Source organism: Staurois parvus, unplaced genomic scaffold (assembly GCF_062004578.1).
Source record: "Staurois parvus isolate SC_StPar_1 unplaced genomic scaffold, SC_StPar_1.0 ptg000206l, whole genome shotgun sequence".
NCBI lineage: Eukaryota > Metazoa > Chordata > Amphibia > Anura > Ranidae > Staurois > Staurois parvus.
In genome coordinates, this window is record NW_028318002.1 from 1228942 (window position 1) to 1241600 (window position 12659).

Below are 12659 nucleotides of genomic sequence, written 5' to 3' on the forward strand. Positions count from 1 at the left end.
GTTCATTGATCTCTGTGGAGGACCTGCTTCACTCACTTCTATGCATTCATTTGACACATACATGCACTAGAGAGCAGACACTGCTAAATGAAGATTTTAGCCTTAATAAGAACCAGACAAGAATCTGGTTTGGAAAAATCAGAATCATGTCTCTAAAGCTGTTTTACTAGCTTACTTCTCAGGAACAAGTGTGTATTCTGTTTGTAGTGCTAATCCTGTAGGAGCCACAGAAATACTGTCCAGGTCCTCCCCGGTTGCTCTGCCCCGCAGCCAGGCACATAGACTCATTCACATGTGTAACGGAACCGTCCCTAGACTGCACTTGGGTACTTCTGTTAGGATACCACTTCCCTGTTCAAACACTGACCACAGACACCACAGCAGACCATACAAGACTAGACAACACCAGTCTTGAAGTAAACCAGGAAATAGACTACTTTATTTTAACACAGATACAAGATATAAACATTCAAGGGAACAACCCCCCCTCCCTGCCTAATGATGCAGGGTGGGGCAATCTACCTTTAGTAACAAGAGACACACCAACAGACAGTCCCATCAGGAGGGAGCGCTGCTGGAAACACCCCCCACCAAGCCAATACACAAACACATACATCCCTTAATAGTTTACTCCCAAGCAAGACACACAATAGAACAATGGGATGCAACCACATGGCATTAAACAATCAACAACCCCTCACCCCAATATTAGGACAGAGCACCCTGTACCCCTAACAGGCACAGGGTGACTTACACATAATAGGGATATGGGGAGCTGAGACAGGGGTCTCCCCACCACTCCAAATTGAGCTGTGTTCCATGGGCCTCTCACCCAAAGTGACTCCCGTCACATATCTCCCCTTTTGGCAGGAGACTAATGCAGGAGGAAACCCCGGATGGGTGGACTCCGAGGTTAGTCTGTACTTCCAGTCCCCCAATGCCAGCACCCACACAGTACCCCAATCAAATTGTCCCACACAAAGCATTACTAACCCAGCCAACATCTGCCTCTCTCGTAGAACATATGCTGGGGAGAAGTATGGGTGGCTCGGCCGACTCCATCATGCTGTTGGGGATCTGGGCCGACTGCCCAGCATCCCTGGGGTATCCAGGTGGTGACTGTATTCTCATCCACTTTGACTTGATGGACATCCCCCAGTGTTCGCAAAGTAAGGCCAACATCCCAATGCCAGACCCTTTTCTGGGGTTGTGTCAGTGGAGACCGAAGTCCCATCCACGGACATCAGCTCAAGCTGCAGTTGTGAGGTGCATCCTCTTCCTGTAGCTCCTGCGATGCTGATTGTTGTCGGCAGAGGTCAACAACGCCATGCCCTGATGCCAGCTCTTCTGCTGGAGGCACGCCGGTTGGTTCCTCCTCAGCAGAAAAGTCAATCAAATCCCCAGTCTCTGGAACTGGTGTCTGGGGATAGGGGTTCACCATCTCCTGTCTGTGGAACCCATAAGATGTTACCAGTGCTGGGCAGAGTTCAGTAATGTCCAGCTCTTCTGCTGGAGGCTCACCAGGTTGTTTTTCCTTAGCAGAGAAGTCTATTAAATCCCCAGTCTCTGGAATTTCTACTGCTGATTCTTGGGCATACTGCTGAACATGTTTTAGCAGTTGCCTGTATGCCCTTTCCAGATGTTCTTTCATCAGCAGGTATTCCAGATCTGGTTCAAGCTCTGAGACCCCTGTGAGACCAAACATAGCCTCTCTGTTTTCTCGCAGGTCCTCAAGGGTAGGTTCTCCTTCATCGCCAAACACAAAATGATCTGTAAGGCTCTCCCACAGCAATCCAGGGCCACCAAAGTCATATCCCTCCAGAACATTCTGTTGTCACCCCTAAATATTTCTTCTCTGTGTATCATTGCAGAGCCTGATATCGTTTGTCCAGCTCTATCTCCTACTGGACCAGCCTGTCCAATGCAGTCACCCATTGCTCCTGGGGTTGCTCTCCCAGGAATGGCATCCATAACTTTCGATGGTCCCTGGCCCGTTCCCCTGGGGTTGAATAGCACTTGCCCTTGTATATACCAGCAACCTGGAGGGCTCCACTCCAAATCACCTCCTGCATCCACTGCATGAGCTCCAGGTACTCATCCGCAGACACAGTCCTGGGGTATGTAGCAGCTCCGGGAACTCTGATGCTAGGTCCATATCTCCACTGGGGTGACCGAGGTCTACTTTCCTGATCTTAAATCCCGGTGGTGGTTTGGATGTGTTCACAGCCAGGAAGCACAATCCCACCGCTTGCTACCAATGTAACGGAACCGTCCCCAGACTACACTTGGGTATTTCTGTTAGGATACCGCTTCCCTGTCCAAACACCGACCACAGACACCACAGCAGACCATACAAACCTAGACAACACCAGTCTTGAAGTAAACCAGGAAATAGACTACTTTATTTTAACACAGATACAAGATATATACATTCAAGAGAACAACCTCCCCCCTTGCATAATGACACAGGGTGGGGCAATCTACCTTTAGTAACAAAAGACACATCAACAGACAGTCCCATCAGGAGGGAGGGCTGCTGGAAACAACCCCCACCAAGCCAATACACAAACACATACATCCCATAATAGTTTGCTCCCAAGCAAGACACACAATAGAACAATGGGATGCAACCACATGGCATTAAACAATCAATAACCCCCCACCCCAATATTAGGACAGATCACCCTGTACCCCTAACAGGCACAGGGTGACTTACACATAATAGGGATATGGGGAGCTGAGACAGGGGTCTCCCCACCTCTCCAAAGTGAGCTGTGTTCCATGGGCCCCCCACCCAAAGTGACTCCAGTCACATGTTTCTCCAAAAATCAATCTAGCGGGGGTTGTTTTTTTTTTGTTATTTTTGGAGAACTTGGATAGGGATGAGGGAGCAGAGTGGTATATTTAAAAAATAGGAACTATGTACATTGAGGACTTTGTCTAATCTTTAGGGCAAGCTTGAGTCAAACAGTGGACTTCAGCTTTAAAGCAGTAGTAAAAGTAGTCGTAGTAGTAGTCGTAGTAGTAGCAGCAACTTCTGTAGATCCCCAGAGCAGTGTTCCTTTAAGTAGTAGTGGACAGATGGACAGAGCTCTTCGGAACAGCAGCCGGTATTCTCTTTGTTAAACTGTTACTTCCTAGCACCAGAAGGATTTAAACAGCACATAGTCTCCGAGGTCCTTTATGGATGTTTGTACTCACAAGTCCCAAGAGCAACTGGACACCTTCCTCCATAATACCAGACTAGATCTCAGTCAGCATAGCAGAACCCGGTCTCAGTAATTCAGGCCCTCAGATAGCCCACATGAGGCCTACAGCAGCAACTTGTAAAAAGAGAGGAAAAGAGGTGCCACTGACTGTCAGATGATTTATTTAAAAAAAGAATAAAATGCATTCACATATGGCATAATAAAAACAGGCACATCTATATTCGTGTCTGGCGTTTTATTGCCAGCTGTTTTTGCTGGATGTGAAGCCGTCTTCCTCCTGGGTCCACAGCCGTCTGGATGTTGGAGAGGGGCCAAAGCAAAGGCTGGAAAGCAGGTGGAGCGCAGTGTGTTGATGTCACTGGACGTGAAGCAGTGCGTTTCAGAGCATGCGCACAACGAGTTATGTCGTGCGCGCTCCTTTGTCAAGCTACTGGGACAAAGCAACATAACATATGGGCATATCTTATTTTATGAATTTATTTATATAAATAGCCCTTGCTGTGGTTCCTCTCCACCATCCAGCCGGCCGTGGACCCAGGAGTGAGATGGCTTCACATCCAGCAAAGGCAGCTGACAATAAAATGCCAGACACGGACTATAGATGTGCCTGTTTTTATTCTGCAATATGTGAGTGCATTTTATTCCGTTTTAAAATAAATCATCTGACAGTCTACACTCAGTGGCGCATCTTTTCCTATCTTTTTCCATGCTTCTTGGAGATCCTCTCTCTATCAGAAGGCTTGTCGTGAAAAAGGAATTGTTTCTTTGCCACCGTATATATCCATAATTGGATGGACTTGATGACCATCAGCCCCATTGGCCACCATAAACAGTTGTGTTCAAAATAATAGCAGTGTGTTGAAAAAAGTGAATAAAGATGAAAATCCTTCTAATAGTTTTTATTTCCATACACACAAATGCATTGGAAACACTACACATTCTATTCCAAATCAAAACATGAAGAAAAATATATAAAATTTGTGTTGTTCCTCTAAAAAAATTGAAGAAAAGTGAATATTAGACTGTTCAAAAAAATAGCAGTGTTTGTATTCTTCTTTACAAACTCAAACATTCACTATATAAACTGAAAAATGTTTGAAGATTTTGCTTTCCTTTGAATCACTTAATGAATATTTAGTTGTATAAGCACTGTTTCTGAGAACTGCTGTACATCTGTGTTGCATGGAGTCAACCAACTTCTGGCACCTGTGAACAAGTATTCCAGCCCAGGATGATTGGACTACATTCCACAGTTCTTCTCTATTTCTTGGTTTTGCCTCAGAAACTGCATTTTTGATGTCACCCCACAAGTTTTCTATTGGATTAAGATCCGGGGATTGGGCTGGCCACTCCATAACGTCAATTTTGTTGGTCTGGAACCAAAATGTTGCACATTTACTGGTGTGTTTGGGGTCGTTGTCTTGTTGGAACACCCATTTCAAGGGCATTTCCTCTTCAGCATAAGGCAGCATGACCTCTTCAAGTATTCTGATGTATTCAAACTGATCCATGATGCCTGGTATGCGATAAATAGGCCCAACACCATAGTATGAGAAACATCCCATATTATGATGCTTGTGCAACCATGCTTCACTGTCTTCACAGTGTACTGTGGCTTGAATTCAGTGTTGGGGGTTGTCTGACAAGCTGTCTCCGGCCACTAGACCCAAAAAGAACAATCCTTACTTTCATCAGTCCACAAAATGTTGTGCCATTTCTCTTAAGACCAGTCAATGTGCTCTTTGGCAAATTGTAACCTCTTCAGCACGTCTTTTTTTCAACAGTGGGACTTTGCGGGGGCTTCTTGCAGATAGCTTGGCTTCACATAGGCGTCTTCTAATTGTAACAGTACTCACAGGTAACTTTAGACCTTCTTTGATCTTCCTGGAGCTGATTGTTGGCTGAGTCCTTGCCATTTTGGCTATTCTTCTATCTATTCGAATGGTAGTTTTTCGCTTTCTTCCACGTCTTTCAGGTTTTGGATGCCATTTTAAAGCATTTGCAATCATTTTAGCTGAGCAGCCTATCATTTTCTGCACTTCTTTATATGTTTTCCCCTCTCCAATCAACTTTTTAATCAAGGTACGCTGTTCTTCTGAACAATGTCTGGAACAACCCATTTTCCTCAGAATTTCAGAGAGAAATGCACTGTAACCAGCATGTACAACATTTGCTGCCTTCCTTCCTTCCTTAAATAAGGGCAATAATTGCCACCTGTTTTTCAAAGAATGAATGAGCTCACTAATAGAACTCCACACTGCTATTATTTTGAACTTGCCCCTTTCAATTAGTGATTCAGTTACACAGAATCAGCAGCATGCATGTCATGACTGTTGGATCTGTTGGATTTCTATTACTCTACTAAACCTGCTAGTAAATTATTTACCATGTAGAAATATAATTTTTACCAATTGATTGGTAAATTGATTGATCAGGTTAGTGATGTCTGACTGCTATTATTTTGAACAGACCTCTGTATGGTTACATCTTACAGGGAACCACTACCTCTGGCTGACTCCATCTCTATGTATCTACAGCAGCAGCTGCCTGGGATGGGCAACATGCCCTCTCCCAGGTTTGGGCAATCCTGACCAGAAATGACCTAAAGTTCCATGTGCTCACTTAATATATACAGTTACCCAGCCTGCCTTAGAGCCCCTCTCTCTGGGATAGGCTGAGGATGTATCAATATTCGTGCTGTCATTTGCATAGCTCCACACCTATTGTCCATAAACTTCTGCAGTTTCCTGGATACAGAGGAAGCCAGGCAGACTAGCAGCCCCTGAGCACAGAACAGACCTAACTAAATGATCACAGCTCACCTAGTGCAGTGACCTAACTATGCTTTTTTCTAGCAAATATTTGCAACCACTCTGACTACAGAGTAACAACCAAATTTACCTATCAAAAACAAAACTAATTCCATCTATCTAATCCTAACATCTAAGAGGGTGATACATGTTTTTCACTTATATCCTATTCCTGTAAGTAATGCTTCAAACTGCCATAACTGTCACAATTTCTGGACTGCTGCGGTAGTGTAAAAGACTCAAGCAGGGGATGGGACAGCCCCGCTTTGACCGAGATACAACCAAGTATAAAAGTAATCCCTGAGAGGCCAGACTATTCAATTGTAACAATTCAATAATGAAATTTCAGATTATGACAGATGCCTATTGCTGACTACTATTGGTGACTCTTTAGATTTCACAATGGCATTCATCTCCATGTTAATAGTTACTATATTGATCAAGCAACAATTTTAGATAAAGTATAGAAACTATGAAATAAGTGATGAACTTCCCTGCACATTAAAAAGAAAAAGAAAATTTTATTAAAAACTTTTAGTAATGAAGTAAAATAAATCAATGTTGTGGGTGGTGTAATATAAAATATACTGTAATTATATGGTTAATAAGATAATGCATTTTTCATCTTTACAGCTTTTCCTAAAGATCGAGAATATTTGGAAGTGATTCCAGATGATGATGGGAGCTATGATGATGTGGAAATAATCAGTTCAGCATCCGGCATCAACTACAATTGGACTAACAAGCCCTAACAGAACAGACTTTTCACTACATCGAACATTTTTCACCGATAAACCCAACTTGCACAAGTGTTATCTTGCCAAATTGCGCACATGGGATGGCATTTGTATTTTTTAGTAGATCTGAAAACATACAATAAATTGAACTATACTGAATACTATATCATTCATTATTGCCTACTAATGTTTATATTCACATGTCGTGTTGAAACCACTGTGCTTTTAGTTGCTCTTAACAAGAAAAACTGGGAGTCCTGTTCAAAACCATAATAGCTGCCAACAAGGCAACAATAATGCATACATCAAACACACCTACTTACTCGGGGCAGTTGTTTTCTTTAATCCAGGCATACAGTGGGGAAAATAATTATTTGATCCCCTGCAGATTTTGTAAATTTGCCACTTACAAAGAAATGAAGGGTCTACAATTGTTATCATAGGTGTATTTTAAATGAGAGAGACAGAATATCAACCAAAAATCCAGATAAAACACAACACAAATGTCATAAATTGAGTTGCAGTTCTGGGAGTAAAATAAGTATTTGATCCCCTACCAACCAACAGTAATTCTGGCTCCCACAGACTGGCTATGTGTTCATGTGGTACACAGATTAGTTCTGTCAGTTTAAGAAAGTGTTCTAAATGACAACTTGACACCTGTCCACAGAATCTTTCTTGGGCACCACCATAGGCAAGACCAAAGAGCTGTCAAAGGATGTCAAGAACAAGGTTGTAGACCTGCACAAGGCTGGGATGGGCTACAAGACCATCAGCAAGAAACTTGGTGAGAAGGAGAGAACTGTTGGAGCGATTATTCACAAATGGAAGAAATACAGAATAACTATCAATCGCCCTCAGTCTGGAGCTCCATGCAAGATTCCTCCTCATAGGGTAAAGATGATCTTGTGAAAAGTGAGGGATCAGCCCAGAACTACACGGGAGGAGCTTGCGAATGATCTCAAGGAAGTTGGGAGCACAGTAACCAAACAAACCATTGGTACCACAATACGCCACCATGAATTAAAATCCTGCAGCGCCTGCAAGGTCCCCCTCCTCAAGAAGACACATGTACAGGCCAGTCTGAAGCTTACCAATGAACATCTAAATGATTCAGAGAAGGATCGGGAGAAGGTGCTGTGATCAGATGAGACCAAAATTGAGCTCTTTGGCATTAGCTCGACTCGCCGTGTTTGGAGGAAAAAAAATGCTGACTATGACCCTAAGAACACCATCCCTACAGTCAAGCATGGAGGTGGAAAAATTATGCTTTGAGGCTGTTTCTCTGCTAAAGGTACAGGCCGACTTTGCCGCATTGAGGGGCCATGTATTGTAAAATCTTGGATGAGAAACTTCTTCCCTCAGCCATATCAGGACACTGAAGATAGGTTGTGGATGGGTCTTCCAGCATTACAATGACCCAGAACGTACCGCCAAGGCTACAAAGGAGTGGCTCAAGAAGAAGCACATTAAGGTCATGGAGTGGCAGACCTTAATCCTTAGAAAATTTATGGAGGGAGCTAAAACTTTGAGTTGCCAAGTGACAGCCAAGACGCCTTAATGATTTAGAGAAGATCTGTAAGGCTAGGTTCACACCTATGCAGTTTCTGCACTGCATTTTGTGTTGCATTTGGCATTTTTACACCTGCGGCTTTGCTGTGTTTTTGATGCGTTTTGCGGTTTTTAAAGTTTTTTAGAATTTTTCTTGTTGCTAGGCAGTTAAAATGCAAAATGCATCAAAAACGCAGCAACAATGCATCAAAAATGCACTACATGCTTTTCTGCAGCATTTCCATTGAAGTCTATAGAACCAAAAAGGCAACTTGCATTAAAAAAAGTCCCTCACCCTTACCGAAAAACGCACTGGGTGAAAACGTGGAGATGTGAATGTGTCCCATAGGAAATCATGTTAAATGGACTGTACTGTGTTTCTGCAAACCGCTGCGGAAAACGCTTAGGTGCGAACCTAGGGTAAAGAAGAGTGGACCAAAATCCCTCCTGAGATGTGTGCAAACCTGGTAACCAACTACAAGAAACCTCTTACCTCTGTGCTTTCCAACAGGAGTTTTTCCACCAAGTACTAAGTCATGTTTTTCCTTGGGATCAAAAAATTATTTTGATCACTAATCTCCCTAGTCTACAACTCAATTTATAACATTAGTACCATGTTTTTTTCTGGATTTTTGGTTGATATTATGTCTCTATCATTTAAAATACACCTATGATAAAAATTATGGACCCTTCATTTCTTTCTAAGTGGGCAAACTTATAAAGTCTGCAGATTATGAAATAATTATTTCCCCACTATAGCTATTGTACTGGTCCACCCCACTTTTTTCTGTGATCTGAGAACCCTTTTGCTTGTCTGGTGTTCAGGAGGGGTTTTCCCAAACATGCCTGTGCCTGTGGCATGCCTGGTGCAAAATTGTGTATTTTCCCACATGGCACCATAACGCGCTACCCTTTTGCAGATGTAAATAGGCCCCATTCATTCTTAACCGTTTCAATACCGTGCAATTTTACACCTTCCTGCCCAGGCCATTTTTCAGGTTTCAGCGCTCTCACACTTTGAATGACAATTGCGCAGTCATACAACACTGTACCCAAACTAACATTTTATCATTTTCTTCACACAACTAGAGCTTTCTTTTGGTGGTATTTAATCACTGCTGGGGTTTTTATTTTTTGCTAAATTAACAAAAAAAGTCCAAAAATTTTGAAAAAAAAACACATTTTTCTTTGTTTCTGTTATAAAAGTTTACAAATAAATAATTGTTCTTCATAAATTTAGGCCGAGATGTATTCTGCTACATGTCTTTGGTGAAAATAACCCAAATTAGGATGTATTTTTTAGTTTGTAGGAAAGTTATAGAGTTCACAAACTATGGTATAGATCTGAATATTGATCAATCCTGAAGTACTGACAGCCAATCTAATTTCTTGAGGTCCAAGAATGTCAGAATAGTACAGATATCCCACAAATGACCCCTTTTTGCAGAGTAGACAGTCCGACGTACTTCATAAGAGGCATGGCCAGTTTTTTTAAGTTGTATTTTTATGTCATAATTTTTCGGAAAATGAAAAAATTAAAAAAATTATTTTCACTATTTTTTTTTTTTACATACTGTCACCAGTGCAGTACAGCGTCATCATATAACTGGCATGGCGGTTAACAGGGACACTGACTGGTGACAGTATGAAAAAAAAAAATATATATATTTTTTTTTTTTTATTTTTATTTTTTTTTTATTATATTTCATTTTTTATTACATTTTTTTTTTATTTTTTTTTAAGATTTTTTTTCATATTTTACTATGACCAAAGTAGTACAATGTTACCATAGTTTTTTTTTTTTTTTACACAATTTGCTTATAGCAAAGAATTACTTTGCTATAAGCAAGCATTTACCTGAATGAAATCGATTCATTCAGCTTTTTTTTTTGTGCTTAGCTGTGATTTGGTCACAGCTAATCACATGACATGTGCATGTGATTAGCTGTGACCATTCACAGCTAGGCACTAGTATACAATGGATGGCATCATGAATGAAGCCATCCATTGTATACAACTGTCATGTGACCTGCTGTGATTGGTCACAGCAGGTCACATGGTACCAGCAACGGGAGCCGGTACTCGGATCTGTCATCGGCCGTGTCCGAGGTGCACGGCCCGTGACAGATCCCGCTGCTGCGCCGCTCTGCATTACCGCAAACGGCGCATGTGCGGGAGCACGCCAAATGGCGTGCACCCGGAATGAAAAGGCACATCTGAAGCCGCCAAACAGCCATTGGCTGGGCAGCTAATGGTTAAATGCCATCCCAATCATCTAGCAAATTGGCACGTGTTCACACCCAATGAAAACGCATAGTACCGCAGTACCATGCACTTTGGTGTGGCATGATTTTAACCGGTTCCACGCCACCTTATAGCAGAAATACTGCTAAAGGGTGGCATGGGTGCACAAAATCAAGTATATATATGTGATTTTGCAGTTCTGGGTAGGGGGCATGTGCGTCCCACCATTCGCGGCCTTGGCTGTCAATCACCGCATCCTGCCCGATGATTACTTGCCACAACTGGTAATCGCCAAGTATCTCCAACGGGGGAGAGACCTGTGTATAAACAACACAGATCTCTCCCGTCAGCTTCTGCATACTGCTTTGTATGGCTCTGCGTAGCAAAGTAGTGTGCTTACAGTGAAGCACATACACAGCCAACATAGAGAAACAGCACACAGTTAACCCTTTGATCACCCCAGATATTAACCCCTACCTAGTACAGTGTCAGTGCTTTTTATTAACACTGATCACTGTATTGGTGTCACTGGGGATGTCACTGACACAAAGTCTGTTCCTCCCAGTGTCAGAATGCCCACCACAGTGCTGTCCTGCTATAAGTTGCTGATCGCTGCCATTACTAGTAAAAAAAGAAAAAAATTCCAGTATCTATACTGCTGTTTGTAAACACTATAACATTCACGTAAACCAATTAATTTTCATGTATTGGGATTTTTTCTATCAAAGACATGTAGCGGAATACATTTTGGCCTAAAATTATGACAAAATTTAATTTTTTTTCTGGACATGTTTAATAACAAAAAGTCAAAAATGTTTTTTTCTCAAAATTGTCGGTCTTTTTTTGTTTATAGCGCAAAAAATAAAAAGTGCTCAGGCGATCAAATACCACCAAAAGAAAGCTTTATTTGTGGGGAAAAGGGACACAAATTTCATTTGCATGCAGCATTGCATGACCTTGCAATTGTCAATTTTTGCACATAGGGCAGCCCCTTGAAATAATGAAGGTTTCCTCTTACTTCCTGTTGTGTCTCCAAGACAGAAAGTAGAGGGAAATCTACCAATGGGACACACCTGGACAAAAATGGATAAACTGACAGGAGGTTTAATCCTTTCCTGCTCTATCCTTACCCTCTGTACAGTGCTCTTCACAGAGACCTTCCTTTAAAAATGAATCACACCACAGTTTGTATTACTTTTATTGTTTCAATAAAAAGAAACAAATAAAATAAATATAAATAAAATTGAAAAACTGTACTTTACTGTAGTCTGTAAATCCAAATTTCATGTACGATTATGAACATATATTAACATATATCAGTCTAGTTCATGCTCCAAGACTTTATGGCTTTTTGTAAATTTGCTGCATTTTTTTTCTGGCTACATACTTTACAGAAATGTAAAGTATACAGTATGTAAACCTGCACCTTGTAAAACAGCCCGTTCAGTTTAAATAGAAATTAAATGCAAAACATTTATTATGTATAGATATAAAAAAAACATTATAAATACCCTTTATTTGTAACCTCTGTTCTCAGCTGGATAAGGAGAGAGCTTGGGAAGGAGAAACCGCAGGGCACTGATCTTCCCCGTGAATGGTTGTCTGGGGGGGGAGGTCAGGACAAGTCTGATCATTGGTGCAGAGCAAACTGAGTTCTCAACACAGCTAGAGAACTGACCATGCTGTGTTCTCATGCCCAGTGTGGTCAGTTTTTAATAGGATAACAGGGGGACTGGCATGAACACCAGGGATTTAACACAAAGAAAGCAATACGAACAGAACAGGATACTTTTTTTATACCAGTACATGGTACAGCAGGCACATATCAGGAATATGAAAAGCTGAGTTTATATATTCTTTAAACACGTTTAATAAACCAGAGGTATTCATCATTCTTTGCATTCTGTAAGTAGAGTTCCTATTATAAGCCCTCCTATACATTACCTTGTGCCCAACAACATTACCTAAGATTCCAAACAAGGGAATCCTATCGAAAAGTTCTAAAGGTGCCCAAAGTTGGTTTGCAACTGGCAAGAAATGTTTGAAGTTATATATTAGACCTTCCACTTGAAGCCCCCCCAGTTGGAATTAGCTCTAGCTAGGATCCT

At 41.6% G+C, this 12659-nt stretch overlaps 1 protein-coding gene across 2 annotated transcripts in view; it reads left to right on the forward strand.

The window, feature by feature from the left end:
* SCIMP (SLP adaptor and CSK interacting membrane protein) overlaps positions 1-6915 on the forward strand; it is a 36230-nt gene extending 29315 nt beyond the window's left edge. For both annotated transcript variants that reach the window (XM_089678531.1, XM_089678530.1), the window contains exon 9: positions 6653-6915. In XM_089678531.1, coding sequence (XP_089534657.1) covers positions 6653-6771 — 119 coding nt within the window. In that variant the 3' untranslated portion in view covers positions 6772-6915. The remainder of the gene's footprint in view (positions 1-6652) is intronic.
* The last annotated feature ends 5744 nt before the right edge of the window (positions 6916-12659 follow it).